This window comes from Rattus norvegicus, chromosome 14, assembly GCF_036323735.1.
Source record: "Rattus norvegicus strain BN/NHsdMcwi chromosome 14, GRCr8, whole genome shotgun sequence".
Taxonomy (NCBI): domain Eukaryota; kingdom Metazoa; phylum Chordata; class Mammalia; order Rodentia; family Muridae; genus Rattus; species Rattus norvegicus.
Window position 1 is genome coordinate 63,705,415 of NC_086032.1, and position 18,962 is coordinate 63,724,376.

General features: G+C 39.5%; 1 protein-coding gene across 11 annotated transcripts in view; it reads left to right on the plus strand.

The window, feature by feature from the left end:
- Ppargc1a (PPARG coactivator 1 alpha) overlaps nt 1-18,962 on the plus strand; it is a 655,711-nt gene that overhangs the window by 631,910 nt on the left and 4,839 nt on the right. For 9 of the 11 annotated variants that reach the window (XM_039092491.2, XM_063273670.1, XM_039092490.2 and 6 more), the window contains 5 exon segments: nt 2,963-3,878; nt 4,371-4,475; nt 4,629-4,749; nt 14,628-14,749; nt 15,094-15,245. In XM_039092491.2, the coding sequence (XP_038948419.1) occupies nt 2,963-3,878; nt 4,371-4,475; nt 4,629-4,749; nt 14,628-14,749; nt 15,094-15,245 (1,416 nt within the window). 11 annotated transcript variants of the gene reach the window in all.

The window sequence follows — 18,962 nt, forward strand, 5'->3', positions numbered from 1 at the left end:
TCTTTTATAGTGTCCTAATTTGGCATTTCTGAAGTTCAGGGTTTCTTTTTATACATCTGGACTGTCAGTCAAAACACAGATATTTGGAGTAAAGGCCAGGTGCTAGCCAGATGTTCAAAGACCTTGGTTCTCACTATGTGGTCTGGGAACCTTCTCATTAAAAATGTGTAACCAGCCTCCTAAGTGACTCTTAGGCCACTGACATGTGAGGCTATGTACTCTGAGAGAAACTGGAAAAAAATGAAAATGAGCAAAATAACCTGTAAGACGATTACGTCCACACAGCATCCTACAAAGTACTCACGACCCCTGTGGAGAAAAGTGACATGCGTGACATGCTTCTTGTTAAAAACAGGAACAACGAAAGACAAAGAGATTCAGAAATACGCAGCACGCAGGACGTGAGTAACACCAACAGGAATCATTAGAAAAGTAAACCTTACACTAAACCGAATGATTATAAAAAAGATTTATACAGGTGGTTGCTGGGTATTGAATGGCATTCATTCACTGCGGTGTCAAGGGTCACTTTTTCTTCTTTCCTTCTTTCTTCCTTTCTTCCCTTCCCTCCCCTCCCCTTCCTCCCTCCCTCCCTCTCTCTCTTTCTTTCTTCCTTTCTTTCTGTTTGACTGGCACTTATAGGCACTTATTCAGCTTACTCATTGTTAGTGTGTACATGTGTGTATGTGTGTATCTCTGTGTGTGTGTGTGTGTGTGTGTGAGAGAGAGAGAGAGAGAGAGAGAGAGAGAGAGAGAGAGAGAGAGAGAGAGATGTGTGGAGTTGTTAGTGTTGACATGTTGACATGTGCATGTGTAGTGCACACTGAAGTAGGTGCATGTGGAAGCCAGAGTTTTAGAATCAGATGGCTTTACTCAGTCACTCTTGGCCTTGATTGATTGATTGATTGATTTTGAGACAAAGTCTCTCCCTGAACCTGATCTCGTGGATTTGGTGAAGCTTTCTACGCAATGAGCTTCATGAATTTGACTCTGACAACCAACACCTAGATTCCATTGTGGCACAGCAGACTTTCTACCTGGCTGCTGAGTACAGCAAGGGGAGGGGGAGAGTCTTTATGTTTGCGGTAGGAACTATACAGCTGAGTCATCTCCCCAGTCCCGCATCGTCAGTTGGTGAGCATCTCTGGCTCCAATGGGGAGTGTTCAAAAACCTGACATCGTCTCTTTTGAGCATGAATGCTTTATAATGTGTTGCCTTGCTCACCAAAGATAACCTGTGGTAGAAATCTCAACACAAGAACAGAACAATGCAGAGTATAAACAAACAAACAAAAAAAAGGAACAACTTAGTCTGGAAACAAGTCCTGTGAAATGGAGAAGGGCACAAAAAGAACATTCACCTCAATGGCACAGACATTTCACGCTGACAAATGTTACCTATTTCTCTGCTGAGGCAGAGGGGGGACATGGACAAAGCCAGCTCCTGTACAACTCAGGTGTGCCCAAAGGAAGAACAACCATGCCTGTCTTGTCTTCCTGAAAGTTCTCTGCCTTTCTCCATTGAAATAATTAGCTCAAGCTAAAACTTGCCAAAGATTGGCACGAAACCTTTTTAAAGAGAAAATGTTAATTTCTTCCACATCCTTATCATCAAGTAGAACAAGAACAAAATTTATATTTTATAACAAAATTTCATGTGGTTCTTGGTGACCTACTTGGTTCTTGACATATTTATTTATTTTTTCCTAGCAAGGAAGGAATTTTTTCCCTCTTGAAATGAACAGTTGCCTTGAGTCTCACCCCAGGCTTGTTAACCTGTTTGAAGCCTTTTTTTTTCTGAATAGCCTTCACCCATCCTTCTAAGTATAAAAATCTATTGTAAACTAAAATGTTTCCTTGTCAGAATAAAGCCATTTAAACTGTAGCCTGCCCTTCTTCAAAGTTCCTTGGACAGTGGATCTTCACAGTGGTTCTTCCTGGGCAGGATGGGATGAATAGAGGTTATTCATGGGTGAGTCTTAGAGGTAACTACTGTGTCTCAGAATATCCTACCCTTTAGAATTTTCTGTAGTAAGGCAGACAAGGCACCAACCCGTAGACACCCCAGTCTTCCTTTATTTGTTCCTTATGTAATTAGCTGCTGAAACTTGGATTCGTTTCAGTCCTTCTAACTCATCACCCTCAGTGACAATGTGCTCTAAATAAAATGGTCCCCTGGCACCATGATATTTAGAGCCACTTTGCACTTAGCTTTCTGTTGCAGAACCATATTTTAGACAGAATGTATTAGTTATGCTTACAAGAATGTATTATACCTACATTAGCCATGGTTTACTAAGTTAATGAACTGTGGAGACAAAGACTCATTGCTTTCAAGTTGTGGAGGGGCTCTGTTTCCCTGTGTTCATCTGGGCCATCCTATTTTGCTGAACTTATTTCAAAGATGTCTATGTTTATAATTTTCACTGTGAATAAAATTTGCTGTCATTATTTATTATTATTATTTTCAATATTGCCCTATGGATACAGTCTTGGACCACATTTTTTTTCCTGCATCACTCATTCTTTGCAGACAAATGCCACCAAGGCTGTTTCATGATTTTCAAGTTCCAACACATCGAATCGCTGTAAGTGACCCCAGCAACAGCCTTAAATATGCCAGTGTTGGTGACGCCTGCTTCCGAAGCAACTGGGAGCGACACATTCCTGTTTTCTAGGCAGCAGGATTTGTTAGCCTAGATGTTTGATCTACAAAATATCACAGCCTTCACAGCCGCCTGCCATTGTCTATCCATCTTTGCTGGGTGACAGAGGCCTAGGAAAAGAGTCCATTTTTCAGGAGTTGTCATGGATTTAGTTTCCTTTTTCTTCACTCGGTTTTAACTATGGTCTGAAATCGTAGAAAAGTTAGGAAATGTGTTCATCCTTGAAGAACATTATCCATCTCTGTTCTCTCTTTTTTTCTTCTTCCACATTTCTCTTTGTTTCTCTTTTGTCATAGGCCTAACTCCTCCCACGACTCCTCCTCATAAAGCCAACCAAGATAACCCTTTCAAGGCTTCGCCAAAGCTGAAGCCCTCTTGCAAGACCGTGGTGCCACCACCAACAAAGAGGGCCCGGTACAGTGAGTGTTCTGGTACCCAAGGCAGCCACTCCACCAAGAAAGGGCCGGAGCAATCTGAGTTATACGCACAACTCAGCAAGTCCTCAGTGCTCAGCCGAGGACACGAGGAAAGGAAGACTAAACGGCCCAGTCTACGGCTGTTTGGTGATCATGACTACTGTCAGTCAGTCAATTCCAAAACGGATATACTCATTAACATATCACAGGAGCTCCAAGACTCTAGACAACTAGACTTCAAAGATGCCTCCTGTGACTGGCAGGGGCACATCTGTTCTTCCACAGATTCAAGCCAGTGCTACCTGAGAGAGACTTTGGAGGCCAGCAAGCAGGTCTCTCCTTGCAGCACCAGAAAACAGCTCCAAGACCAGGAAATCCGAGCTGAGCTGAACAAGCACTTCGGTCATCCCAGTCAAGCTGTTTTTGACGACAAAGTAGACAAGACCAGTGAACTACGGGATGGCAACTTCAGTAATGAACAATTCTCCAAACTACCTGTGTTTATAAATTCAGGACTAGCCATGGATGGCCTATTTGATGACAGTGAAGATGAAAATGATAAACTGAGCTACCCTTGGGATGGCACGCAGTCCTATTCATTGTTCGATGTGTCGCCTTCTTGCTCTTCCTTTAACTCTCCGTGTCGAGATTCAGTGTCACCACCGAAATCCTTATTTTCTCAAAGACCCCAAAGGATGCGCTCTCGTTCGAGATCCTTTTCTCGACACAGGTCGTGTTCCCGATCACCATATTCCAGGTCAAGATCAAGGTCCCCAGGCAGTAGATCCTCTTCAAGGTAAGGCTGTCAAACCCCTCCCAGTTCTAAAGTCTTTCCCCGGAAGTTGTAGAAATATCCAACCTCAGGGTTGTTCTTCTGGAACTGCTTCAGTAACAAACCGAGGGTTGTACATCCCCCTCCCCTCCATCTTCTCTCACATACTCAGCTCTGAGGACTCTACCTTGGCCAGTCAGGACACAGAGAGTCATTTGTAAGAAACTTGCTTGTGTTACTTTTCCACTGTCTGAAAAGCGACCCTGTTCCCAAAAAGTTGAGACCAGTGAACCGATTAATCTGACAGCGTACCCTTCCCTTGAGCCATGGTAACATCTGTAATAGACATGTAGAAGGAGTTGCTCACTTCTTGGTCTCCAGGCTGACTAGCTGACCACAAGCTGTCATTGAAGATCTTGCTAGGAAGGAAAAGGCGATCCAATGGTGCTCAGTGATCCCGGTAAACTTGCATTAAGAGGCGGTTGCAAATGTCCTTTTGATTCTCCTCTCTCCCAGATCCTGTTACTACTATGAATCAAGCCACTACAGACACCGCACACATCGCAATTCTCCCTTGTATGTGAGATCACGTTCAAGGTCACCCTACAGCCGTAGGCCCAGGTAATGAGGTCTGCCCCTTTCCTTCTGTTCCCCATCCCCCCCTTTACCAGGCAAGACGTTACCCCAAACTCGTTTTCTCCCCTTCCCGAATGCTGATGTATTTATTCATGCAAATGGAGATGGTTGAATTAATGATGAAGTTGTATTTCCCAGGTATGACAGCTATGAAGCCAATGAGCACGAAAGGCTGAAGAGGGACGAATACCGCAGAGAGTATGAGAAGCGGGAGTCTGAAAGGGCCAAGCAGAGAGAGAGGCAGAAGCAGAAAGCAATTGTAAGCAGCATGGAGCAAATTTGTTTTCTTTTCTTTTCCTCTGTGAATTTTTTTTTAGATTAAAAATAATTAAAAGTTTCTGTTTTCTTCACATGGAAAATATTCGATTTTTTGGCTTTAAAAATATGATAGTCTTAAGACCTTCTTATTTGAAAATGAAAATGGTGTCAGTACTACTACTTCTCATTACAGTTGAGTTATGAAGTTATTTTGCTTTCCTAAGTTTTATTCTGAAAAATGGAGACAGAAAAGGTTTCTTTGGTTGGATAGGAGTTGGAAAACATGTGTTTTCTGAGCTGCTTCCTGATGCTTGCTTCTTTCTTTGAGCAAAGCATCAGGAGATTCCACATCTCATGGTAGTCCTAGAGGAAGTCTAGCTAAGAAAATCAGATGGCCAGCATCTGACTGGAGGGTGGATTGATACAGTCGTCTGCCTCGTGAGCAATGCTGATTGATGCTTATGAGTGAAGGTACAGGTTATGTTGAACGTATTTGTTCCCTAAAATCCAACACTGTCCTTCACTAGCTGTTAATATGCAATCTGGATCCAGATTTCTCTTGCTACTACTAACCATCATAGACTGTGGGTAGCAAAAAACTGTGGCATTCAGATGGTCAAAATCCAGCACATGCCCATGGCAGACATTCTTAATCAATCCCATAACTCTGCCCCTCTAAGGTCCCACAGAGCCTTAGGGTCTTTCCCAACATAGTGCTCCTGGGAGCTGTGGCTAATCGATGAGATATGCCACTGTTTTGGTTCATTGCACCTGCTGCCTGTCTGAGCTAGCTGCTCCAAGTCACTGCCACTGCCGTGCCAGGCAGCATTTGACATGTTTTGCAAATAAGCTAACCAAGCTTTAAAGAAATAAGTTCTAGCCATTAAAGCTGAGTCCCTGTAATATTAAGAAAAACAGTAATATATATAAAAGGTAAATTCATTGTATAAAACACATCACTGAAGGTGTCAAATCAAGTCTTAGCTAATAGTCACCAACTAGAGAAGAAAGGTTAAATGAGAGGTTTGTTAATCATAAACATCGAAAGCAGCAGATGCAAGAAATAATTAAATGGTTAGGTTGAAGTTCTGGGTGTGTGCTGCCATTTAATTCCAGATCTACCTAGGACCGAATCAAAGGCATTCTGCAAATTATAACACTTTATCTCATTTTTTTTCTCGACTTTCAAATAAGCTGTGATGCTAAGATTTGCCAGAGTGTCATTAGTTCTCACATAGGAAGACTAATGAAGATGAAGACTTCCACTTTACTAATACCACTGTATTTAATGAATGCCTTATCCAACAATTATCATAACTCACATTAGGAATTCTGTACAGTTTACAAAGCCTTCACAGGGAACATTGCACTTACTCATTACAAAAGAGAACTACATTGAGAGACCATGAATTGATGGTGTTTGCCAATTCATGCATTTACTGTCTGTAAATTCATATCATATAAAGTTCTTGACCTTTTTTCCCTTAAATATGGGGTATGTGCTCATTTGGGCAAAATGCCGTGCAGTTCTAATCAAAGCCAGATGAAAGTTTTAATCAAAAATATGCAGATAAATGACATGTATTTACTTTATGCCTACCAAAATAATTTAAATCTAGAAGCCTAATTAGAATAACGATGGGGAGATAGACAGCTTTTGCTGTCTTAACTGTCTCTAAAATCATTTCATACTTTTGTCTCTCAAATGTTGATTTAATTCTTTGACCAAGACAGTTTTTTCACTACCCTTTGAATGAGGACTTGGAGTAATCCAAATGTCAATTTGGCCATATGAAAGCATTATGCATTAAGTACTAGGTACTGGTAAGATTTTTGGCATTACTATTTATTTAGATTTGAAAAGGCATTTGAATAAAAGCCTAGGGAAGAGAAAGAGTTTACTAACACAGTGATTTGTAAATCCCCACTTGGAAAGCTATATGCTGTTTCTGTCGAACACACATGAAGTCTTAGAATCTTGTGACAAGTGACTCCAGGTGCTTGAGCTGTAAATTTAGGTAAGACCTGGTACCCGAATCTAAAGAGCTTAAAATCATCTGGGAGATAAAGATGGAGAAGCTGGAAATACAATGTGATTAGTAGCATGACACAAGGTACATCTAAGGGACATGGTTAGAAGTGGTCATCCAGATTTGCGGGTGAGGAAGAACAAACATGGCAAAGTTGAAAGTCATCAAAATTTTAAAGGTGGGGAAGGCAAAGGTTTTTTTTTTTTTTAAGCAATTTCTATGTCCAAGATGGCACCCTAAATAAATTACATAGGATTAAGTTGGAGTATGTGAATGGATTTTGAAAACTTAGTACAAAAAACAGTGGGAAAGTTCCAAGTGCTTTTGCATCAATCATGAGTCATATGATATTTTAGCTATTTTGAGATCAATAGTATGTTTTACGACTACTATTTTCCATTTCTTTGTATGTCACTGTGGCTCTCAGAAATCTTTAGATTACTTACATGCTTTTACTGTACACTGCTAGTCAAGGTTGAGGATATGCCTAGGAAGTATTTCTGGAAAATAGTTCATTATACTGAGAACCTTTAGCGCTCTAACTGTAACACTGGGATAGGACGGACGAGAAATCAGCCAATAGGTCTCGGCGGCAGGAAGTTTTGGAGCCTTGTAACTCCTGCTAAAGATTTTGAACTGTTTTGAAAACACAGTGGCGCTGTGTAATGACTTTAACCACAGGAAGATTTTTGTAATTGATTTGCTTTTCCCATCCTAAAGGTTTTCTTTCATGTGCCATAATGCATTTAAAAATAAAACTGCTTTTATAGGCTTGAGCACAGCTTGCCTACAGTGATTACCAACTCATTTGCTTCTATTTAGGAAGTAGTGGTGGAAGCCAAGGCAGGCCTTCTGAGTTAAGTAGATGGGCGACTTCCACCCCGTTTTTGAGTACTCTTAAAAGTAGTGGGATGGATAGCCGCTTGAGTTTGTGATGTCCAGGACGCAATGCTTCACGATCTACTGACCAGAGCAATCATGTACCCAGGGAACCAGCAATTCTGAAGTTCCAAAGCAAAACTTAAGACATCTTAAAATGTGGTCATTGGACTGAGAATAGGTCCCCCGTTGAAGGAATCAGAGAAAGAACTGGAAGAGCTTGAAGGGGCTCGAGACCCCATATGAACAACAATGCCAAGCAACCAGAGCTTCCAGGGACTAAGCCACTACCTAAAGACTATACATGGACTGACCCTGGACTCTGACCCCATAGGTAGCAATGAATATCCTAGTAAGAGCACCAGTGGAAGGGGAAGCCCTGGGTCCTGCTAAGACTGAACCCCCAGTGAACTAGTCTATGGGGGGAGGGCGGCAATGGGGGGAGGGTTGGGAGGGGAACACCCATAAGGAAGGGGAGGGGGGAGGGGGGTGTTTGCCCGGAAACCGGGAAAGGGAATAACACTCGAAATGTATATAAGAAATACTCAAGTTAATAAAAAAAAAATGTGGTCATTGGTATTTTACAGAATAAGCATTCAGTGTTGTCTTGTGGGTTGAATTGCCTTTACGTTTAATTTTTTAAGGAAAGTGGTCCAGGGGGTCTACAAGTTCATCATGAATTGGAGCATCAAAATCTTAATAGAACCCAGTTTGAGCAAATCTTCATAAAGTTAAGGAGACACTAACAATTAGAACCTGAAAATATAAAATTCTCCATCATGATTGAATATTACCATTGAATTGGTGTCGGCTTTCCTGTGACTTCCATTCAAAGCATCTCAAAAACCAAATGACTCCCTGCCTTTCTCTGTCCCCTCAGTTTAAAATAATTCACATTACACTGGAGCTACGAACACCAGAGATTAGTGCTTACTGTCTGAACTGTCACTGTTTTAATTTCTTGTTGAAATCCAAGTCCAATTCCATTTGCAGTCTGTACAGTGTCTGCCAGAAAACATGATAATGGGATGCTAATTTAAAGAACAAATCTAGACTTTCTGATATGGCTCAGTGCTTAAAACCAAGCCAAGATGCCGAGAAATGACTAGCCTCTCACCGAACTCTCCCCTATTGGTCACTATACAGCCAAGGATCCACAAGTAACAGATCATAACTGATGGTTATGAATGTCTCTCTCCAAATGTAGCTATGTCGGTTATTCTTCTTAGAGAAAAGAGACCAGTTTCTCACAGAAGCCTCTTGTCATGGTTTTGGAGTATTAATTTCTTTTCAAGAAATTTTCATTAGAGGGAAATATTATATTGTGTCAGGATTTTAAGTTTGGTATTTGGAAATCTTTTAGTTTTGTAAGAGAAAGCAATGTTAGAGGATTGATTACAGCATCATTCCTGTAGTGTGCGTTTTGATAAGCTTAAATGTTAGATCTGATATTAAGTACACAGAGGGGAAGGGAAGCACACAAGGAAACAAGGAAATCAGTGCCTCAGTATAGTCAAGTTTTGGCAGGTATAGTCATATGTCCAAATTCATCAAAATATTTGCATTGAATAGGGCACCTTTTAGATTCTAATTATATTCAAATCGAGCTTTTTTAAAAATTTATTTTATTTATATGAGTACACTGTAACTGTTTTCAGACACGCCAAGAGGGCATCAGATCCCATTACAGATGGTTGTGAGCCACCATGTGGTTGCTGGGAATTGAACTCAGGACCTCTGGAAGAGCAGTCAGTGCTCTTAACCGCTGAGCCATCTCTCCAGTTCCCCAAGTCGAGCTTTTAACAGATATTTTCATCAGTCTATAAATTTGGTTGCATCTCCATTTTTATTTGATTGTTAACTACTGTATTAACTCAGGGTAGCCTTACATTCTAGCCTGGAAGATTCTATATAGTATTTGCCTAGAAGTAGTTTTTGTAACCTTAATGCTAAATTTTTGTTTCTGTCCCCCAAGTACACTTTAGTAGGAAAGATTTAGTAAATTGTTTCTCCACTACCTAAGTGTACCACTCAACACTGATAGCAAGGACAATATTTTTTTTCGGTCATTTTCAGTTAATCTCTCTTTCTGACCAGCTAGATATCTAGCTTGCTGTCAACTATGTTACCGTTTTTTAAAAAAATAAAATATTTAACTAGACTGTTCACTCGTGCATAATATTCATATTGTGTGTGTGCATGTGTGAGTTTGTGTGTGTGTTTGTGTGTGTGCATGTATGTGCACATGCGTGCATGTATGTGTTGTGTGTGGTGTGTGTTGGTGGCAGTGCCGAGTGTGGAATACAGGAACTTTACATGCCGAGCATGGGCCTCACCTCAGAAGTAGCATGTGACTAGTGCTGAAGTCATTTTGCAACGACTCTGGAATTGAAAACAAAAATCTTTTGTTTTGAAAGTTTAAATGGAGTTCTCTTTGTAGAGAAAGAAAAATTAACAAATTTTATGCTACTGCAAATTATAAATGTACAATGAAAGTACTGGGAACCAAAATTGAAATTGGATTAGACACACTGGTGTCTAGGAATACAGGCCATTTTCCTGAGATAACCTATTCAAAAGCATCTAACATGTTACCCGGCCTACATGGGAGTTAGCAAATGTCAAGTCCTGGCTGCTTCCCATCTCCCCTCTGTCAAACCCCTCTTACTGAGATCCACTTATTATGTCAGGAGGAACAACCCTTGCTTGATTTCCTCAGCTAACCAGCAAGTTCTACTCTTCCTGATAGAGATTTTAGTAATACAAAGTCACTTAATACCGTCAGACTTTATTTTCTTTATTTATCTCCCGTGTTTTAGTGTAACAAGGATTTACTACAGCGGTTAATGCAACATAAATCTTCAGTTTTATTACCTACCCCATCAGCAAACTAGCCTTTGTGAAAATTGAAGCTAAAAGTTATTTGATAAATGTTCTGTCCTCCTCAATAGTGAAAACTAGTCAGAAAATAATTTTTCAACCAGCTTTTTCCAAAGGTTCTGAGTTCCTTCCAGCCCTTAAGAAGTCAGAAATGTTATTAAGCATTTTGATTTCTTCTCCTTTCATCTCCTGTTTAGAAATTAATGTCTTAAAAAATTGGATGCAAATGTTATTTTTTAAAAGATAGCAACTCAATTCATCCTTCTAATTCAACTTCAGCATGTTCAAAGTCTAATTCTTTGCTGGAAATCTTGGCCAATCATGGATAGATGTTTTTGTCTTTGCCTTAAGGTTTAGACCTTAAGGTCTCTTTCTTCTATTTTCATGTTTAGCATGTGGGAAACAAAGGACTTCAATACTTTTTAGAGCATTCCAGCTCGTCTTCAATCTTCTGCTCTTTGTAAGGTAGCAGGGCATGGCCCATCCTTGTGTTTTGTTAAAAGAGCTGGTAGTTTAAAAACACAATTTGAGCGATGGAGGGGCAACTCTTTTGAGCTCTATCTTCCTTCGGGGCAGAATCTCTCGGTCCTAGAAAAGGTCCTTTGGGTTATGTCTTTTTGTGACGATCAGGGTTGCATACAGCTTTGCATAAAGGCGCAATTCAGAAACTGTCCCAATATGTCTGCACATATGGTCGATTTTAGCTGTAAGTTCCCATTTCCTTGAACACATAGTCTGAGTGTATTCCCATAACGGTAGCTGAGCCATTTCTGTGCTGTGGTTCAATTTCTTTCTTTCTCTTCTGCAGTTCCTTCTCCTTTCTTTACACAGTAGTAACTTTCCTAAAAGGGTCATTAAAAAAAAAAAAAGCATAACAACATGCAAGCCGGCGCCAGGAAGTTTAAGTTTAGATAACAGTCCCATCACATTTGGCTGCTGGGCTGAAACTGGATGAGTAAATAGAACAGAATGCCGTGTTATGATTCCCTTGATAATGCGTGTGAAGCACTGCTTAGGCTTGAGCCTCACCAGCCATTTCTAACTACTGACCATCCAACTGTGCTGGAAGCTCTGGGAATGCAGTGTTAGCCTTCAGCTGTGACATACAATCTACATGGAAATGAATCATGTGTCTGCTTGCTTTACTTTATTGGGCCAGTTGGTAGGCTTGATAGGCATAGTCACAGGAATGATGTATACCAACTATTTGAGTGCAGTCTCCCCTCTGACTTTCAGAGTTCCTCTCAGCTTGTATAATAGCCTAAAACATGCATCTATTGGCTACTTCTCACCCTCCAATCTGTTCCATTTGGTAACTAACTCAGCTGAGCTGCCTAGGCAGGGCTTTCCCCTTAATAGAGGACCATACTCATATAGCACCAATCTTGTGCTGAAATGTCTCAGAGAGTAAAGCCCTCTCTGGCAAGGATTAGTGCTAAAAAGTATTAACTGGGGACTGAAGAAAGTGCTTAGCTACTAAGAGCACTATTTGTTTGCTCTTGAAGAGGATACACTGTTAGTTTGGTAGCTCAAAACCATTACAACTCCAGTTCCAGAGAATTCAATGCTTACTTCTGAATTCCATGGGTATCAGGCACACATGTAGACATGTGGTGTACAAATATATATGCCAGCAAAATAATTGTACATATAAAAGATAAAGTAAATTATTAATTGATTTTAATTCATCTTATATCAAATATTTATTGAGATTCTCTTTTATTCTTAACATAAAGAGGAGCAAAGGAAAGATATAGTCTCTAGTTTCATAACTTCTTCATTGTACAAGGGAGAGAGACGTTGAGCAATGGATAAACTATAATGATTTAATTTTAATTGTATAGAGGACTGCACAGGAAACACAGATTTCATGAGATCAGCTAATAGCACATCACCTGAAGTCTCAGTCTCAAATAAAACAGCTGTAGAGCTTAATGTAATTCTAGAAAGTCTATGTGAGAAGCTTGCGGTCCAATTTAGGAATATATTCCAAGTTACAGCGGAACACCACGTGCAAAGACTTTGAGATGGAAGGAACACAGTGTAACTGGGGCCCGGTAGGAATTCATCATAAAAACTCAAGTCGAGGAAATGAAGAGTTGTAGGGGGAAAGTGCTTGCAGAGAAGTTGGGATTTCTCAGGGACTACCTAATAGCGCCTGTTATTGAATTAGATGTCTTTTCAAACACACTTGGGGGAATGAATACATTTAATTTAGAGGATAACTGACTTGACTGAACCGTCTTGATTTGTTGAAAGTTATGCCATTCCACCAATGAGAAAAGGACAAATTAGAATGAGCAAACATTGGCATGGGGATGTAAGTTGAGAACTATTTCACTATCCATAAAGAAAGTTGGAAGTTTAGCATCGGAGGATTGAAGCAAGAAGACGAACTGGAGAGAGACTCAGGACATAAAGCTCAGTAGGGACTGAGTTCAATTTCATGCACCTACAAGGTATCTCTCACCAGTTTGTATTTCCAGTTCCAGAAGCTCCAGTGCCCCTCTTGGCCTCCTGGTGTGTCCCTAGAGAGTTTGGTTTGGCATGGTTGTTCCAGTTTAAGAGGTTTAGAGGATGTCTAAGGAGGTAGTTGGTAACCTGAGGCTTGGAGGAACTTTTGCCCCGGATGAAAACGTTCCATAGTTTTGTTTATGGTAAATGTGAGTAGGCATGGCTGAGCAGGCTATCCAAGAAGCTACAGAACATGCCGTTTACTCACCTTTGCCTCAGAAGTACTGGGAAGTGCTCACTGTGTGGCAGATCATTTGCTAATATCTATAAAAAGGGGAAGCTGCCAACAGATGCCAGTGAACCGCTCTTTGCCTTAAGTCTTACATGACTTTTGCAGCTTCCAAGAATGAGATATAATAAAACCAGAAAAAACCAAAAACCAAAATACACACACACACACACACACGCACACGCACACACACACACACACACACACACACACACACACACACACACACACAAATAACTTGGGCAACTGAGCCTGTATTCTAGCTTCATGTTTCCCAGACTTTAAATCTCTACAACCTCAACTTCATTTTGTTTGTTTGTCTCTGGTAAACACATGACCTAGTTGGTAAGGGCAGTCTATACATTTGCTTCAAATGTTCTCAATTTTGGGACATAATTCCATTTGGCCACTCCTTAAAACAAAATATTCAAAATTGTTTCTCTCCCTAAGAATGAACCCCACATTTCTATAAGCGGAATTTTACCTTCAGGCAACAATGTAACCTTCCTGTGTTTCATAGGTTATAACTTTCTAATGACTTCTACATTATGATTATATTTACCTCACTTGTAGAAATGAGCCACACCCCTCTAAATCTGTTCCTAAAATAGGACTGGATCTATTGATAAGGGACAATTTAAATATATTTTTAATTCATCTCATACTCTTCAGAGACCCATGGCTACAAATAGCTTACATTTTAAGACTGTTTCTCAAATGATTGTCTTTAGACCACACACTTTAGAATCTATGCATCCTCGCTATAAATGAAGATGTCAAAGCTTTTCTCCTGGTAGACTTTTGTTTAGCTTCTGGATAAAGCCCACAATTGCATTTTGAACATTACTTCAGGAACTTTTTAGTGTGTTAGCGGTTAAGAACCACCCTTTAAGGAATTCAGAACTTGTATATTTTCTGATTAGAATTCTGAGTTGAAGGGAAATTAAATACTCTTATTAGCCCAGGTTGTTATTGTACCAGTTCTGAAGATTACTAACCAAGTCATAAGGACTCATATATTTCCTAAGTATAGGTATCCACTTAGTGATTTAAAAAGAAAAAAAAAACCTCATCATATACATGTCTTAATGTTCCTGTGAAGAAAGACAAGGGTGGGGCAGAAAAATTAGGAAAGAGTAGATCTGTGGAGAAGAAAGCTTAAGTGTGAACGAAAAGCCTAACTTGGTTCCCATGTGGCTTTTCCTTCAATGTGGTGTTTGTTTTGCTCTTATGAGATTGGTCTGTGAGATTTTGTACACTATTATGGGTTCATGGATGCTTGTAGTGTCACATCTTCATTCTGTCTCCAGAGCGAGAAAAAAGTCTCTCCTTCCTTTTTGCTTATAGGAAGAGCGCCGTGTGATTTACGTTGGTAAAATCAGACCTGACACAACGCGGACAGAACTGAGAGACCGCTTTGAAGTTTTTGGTGAAATTGAGGAATGCACCGTAAATCTGCGGGATGATGGGTGAGAATCTTCAGAATTATTTCTTGTTTAGGAGCTGACGTATGTAAAAAATTATGACCCTAAGATTACTGGGATGGGAGTTGCCAATGTAAGTGCTTTGACAGATGACAAGTTGAGTTCAGAACCTTATTTATTTTCTTTCATCCCTATTTATTAATCTTTCTAGTTGAGATTTCCTGTCTCAGAATAAGTATTTAGCTGCCTGACAGGACAATCACACTGATAAATGGATGTGGTGGCGGAGATGCTGGCCCCAGTGATGTCTCCCAAAGAAGAAGGGGTAGCAGTCCTCTGTGCTGATGCTGCCTAACCAGCTCTCAATGTCTCTTCCCTGCCCACTGCAGAGACAGCTATGGTTTCATTACCTACCGTTACACCTGTGACGCTTTCGCTGCTCTTGAGAATGGATATACTTTACGCAGGTCAAATGAAACTGACTTCGAGCTGTACTTTTGTGGACGGAAGCAATTTTTCAAGTCTAACTATGCAGACCTAGGTACGATATAGAACTATTGTACATAGAAGGCTGAAGCCATAACATGGAGCTCCAAATGGAAGTGAATGTGCTCCACAAACACCTTACATCAGGCCATCACTTGGCTTTCTTGAAGGGAATATTTTAATGCAGTTTCTTTTGGTTTCGTTGTAGACCATTTCAGAAGCAAGGTGCTTAAGTCAGAGCCATAAAGGGCAGATGTTTTTGTACTCTGTGAATAGATGCAAAGCCTTCACCATTCATGATGTGTATGTGTGTGTGTGGGGGGGGGTGTTGTGTGTGGGTGTGTGCATGCGTGTGTCCATGTGTGTGTGTATGTGTGTGTTATTGTCTTGTGTATGAATGTGATTTATGTATCTGTATTTACATTTATTCAAGTTTTCTACATGTCTCTGGAGTCTGTGTTTTCTTTCCATGCCTACTCTCAATCCTTTTCAATACACTCAAGCACAGTTATTGTTTTGTGGTACAAGATACACCAAGGGCTTGTTTTTCCTTCCTTATTTGTCACAAGCTCTGAAAGCACTCTCATTATTTATGAGTTACACTTGAGAAGAGAAAGCTGAAAGTCACTAGCTAAATGACCAAATACTTTTTTGAGAATAAAATATAATAAAAACCAAGTCTGTGGAGTGTTTCCACATCCTACATGTTGCATAGGAAGTTTTGGAAGCATTTCTCACTTAAGAGCAAAATGGCAATAAGGAGTGTATGTTATTCTGCCCATAGTACATACGGTTAAAAGAATATCCATTTAACTATTTACTTTTTCCTATTCAAGGGAGACCCTTTACATGAGAAGTAAAATTCCAATCAGCTCACTACCATGGATGGTACTGTTACCAACTAACTTCAGAATTTCATCTTAGACTGCTCCCTTTCTTGTAGCTGAGATCATGATACATATGTGCACATGTGTGCTTATACCCATACATATAGTTAAAAATACCTTTTTCATCAATAATACATACATTACTTTCCTGATGTGATTCACAGGACTAAAAATAACTCATGCACATACATTAATGTCTGAATACGATTTTGCTGGGCATGTAGTGTCATTAAATTAGATAACTAATTGCAACTATTTGTATTCAATTTTTATTATTTTTTGATGTTATACAAAGCAACATTCCCTATCTAACTTGTGTATTGTATGCCCTTTACTTCTTTGAGGAAGAAATGAAGAAAGGTGGCAAATATGCATATCATGATTATTTTAAAGTAATTCATAATAAGGATAAAATTAGGAAACGCATCTATTCCTCAGCATTATTATCTACCCATTCACAATTGCTCCGATGCTACTTAAAGACAAATGTGAATACCAAATACTGGGATTTCTTTCTCGCTTCCAGCACAGTTGTGTCTTCCTGGAATAATTGATCTAGGTGCTGTGCATTGTTCAGGGGAATATGCTATAATTCACTCCACAAGCTAAGTAGATAGAGGGAACAGAGAAGCAGACGCTGACTGCTGGAGAGATAGAGGCCTAGGGATGAAAATATAAAACCTGGCAAGTCATTTGTTCAAATGTTGGCTGATAAAAACAGTCAAGACAGATCGAAGCCTTGAGTTGATTTGACTTATTTTCTTTAGTGATGAAGGCTAGGGTGTTTCCACTCTCATAACATCTAGAGTTTAAAACAAGTTACCTAGAGGGGTCTTTAGATCACAATTCATCATGGCAGAGGGAAGTCTGGATGGTATTTCCAAATTGAATTGGCTGAAATGTTTCTAAGGAGAACTCTCCTCAGCTCGTTATCTTCCTGCCTAGCCAGCAGCCATGTCGGCTTTGCCAGTGCTAGGCACACTCACAGGCTTAATGCACATTGCAATACTGTGAGATATTGAAGCTCCCTAAAGCATATCAGAGTCATCAAGGTGTGGATGTTCTGAACATATTCTTGAGGTAGACAAAAGAGCCTCGGCATCGGAGTCATGTCCCCTGTGTTTGAGACCTCACTCACTGCTGATCTTGGATAAGCATTTCAGCTTCATTAGCTTCTGATTATATCTTTTTAAAATAATTCAGACCGTTGCTGAAGTAGATTAAATGTCTGTGGCGGATTTGACATCACAATGCCTCATATAAAGTAAATAGGTTATTACTGAGTGTGAGAAGTAGGAAGTTAGGGACTTTGAATCGATTTTAAACAGAAGCATTAAAATTAGGTTCTATCTTTGGAGCTCAATGAAAATTTCAAGTATCTTCTCTTTATTTCCATGAAGAAATTGGGTTAAATGTTTCAAGTCACACATGATCCCTAAATAAAAGGAACATAATAATGTACTCCAAACCTAAAGCAATCGCTATAGGAAGCTTATAGCTATGTTAAACCAACATAATACGTATTAATTTTACTGAGGTGGGAAATCGTGCTAACATTTTAGATAGACCTTTTCCTATTTTATTTGCTTCTCCAAATGAAGTTACCCTTCAAAGACATTCTATTATTTCTCTTGCCAGAAAGCTGGTAAATAATGTCTACAATACTATTAGAAGAAAATATAGTGATTCCAACTACTATTTATAAATCAGAGTGAAAATTTCGTGTGAATTCATTAGGACTATAGTGATAAAACCAGGATTTGAAGTCTACTCCCTAGGTCTTTCTTCCTGTTGGTCCTGTCTACTGCGATATAAGCAAATGTCTTACTAACAAAATACCTTGGAAAATGTTAAACAGGGATAGAGATATGCATCAGCAGTTAATAATACTTACTCTTTCAGAAGGCATGGTTTGAGTCCCTGCATCCACAGGATAGCTCACAACCATCTGTAAGTTTAAGGGAATATAACACCTTTTTTTCCGGCCTTCACTGGATGAAACATGCACTTACGTATCAGCAGTCAAAACACTAATGCCTATAAACTATAGGAAACAAATCTAAATAAAAAAATGTTATACAGAAAAAGGGATCAGAATAGGGTGAATTTCTATTAAGAATAAAATAGCTTTGATTAAGTATTAATTATACACAAGAATCATGGTCAGACATATATGAAAAATGAAATAATCAATTCACCATCAATTATTTATTTACTCAAACAGTATATTATAACATCAGATATTGAATATGTTTCTTTGCCATTTATTAGTAACTAATTCCCAGATCCTACATGAATATTTATTTTTTAGCCATGGTTTTTATAGTGTGCATGTACTTGAGATTAATGCCTCTATTCAACAACATTAATTTGAGAACCTACATTGTGCCAAAAGTTTTCCAGTTGCTAAGAATACAGATGTGATGGTTTTCGTTTCTATCAATATGGGCTCATTATTTATAACAATTTCTATTGAAAACAAAGAGGGTAGCTTTTACTTTATTTCCCTATGTTTTCATCATGTTACTGGGTTCCAACATGTTCTCCTCCATATGAGAGGGCATGGTGGAGCTCCTGCTGTTGTCTCATACCTGAGCAGTCCCATGCATCAGGAATATGTCCTTCAGAGGTTTACTAAGAGGCATAAGGTGTGTGTTTGTTTAAGTGGGAGTCAATGTGAAGTACACCACAGTCAAGAAACTCCTGAGAAATAGTGTCTCACGGCGTTCTGAATATTTATCAACATTTATATAAAGCTTTAAATTCTGGATTACCATTAGGATAATCCAACAGAGGCAATGGAATTAATCTCTAAATTCTTCTAGGAAAGAGGTCCAAATTGCCCTTCCTGGTCCTCTGACACCTTATGTCTTACGTAGTTCCCC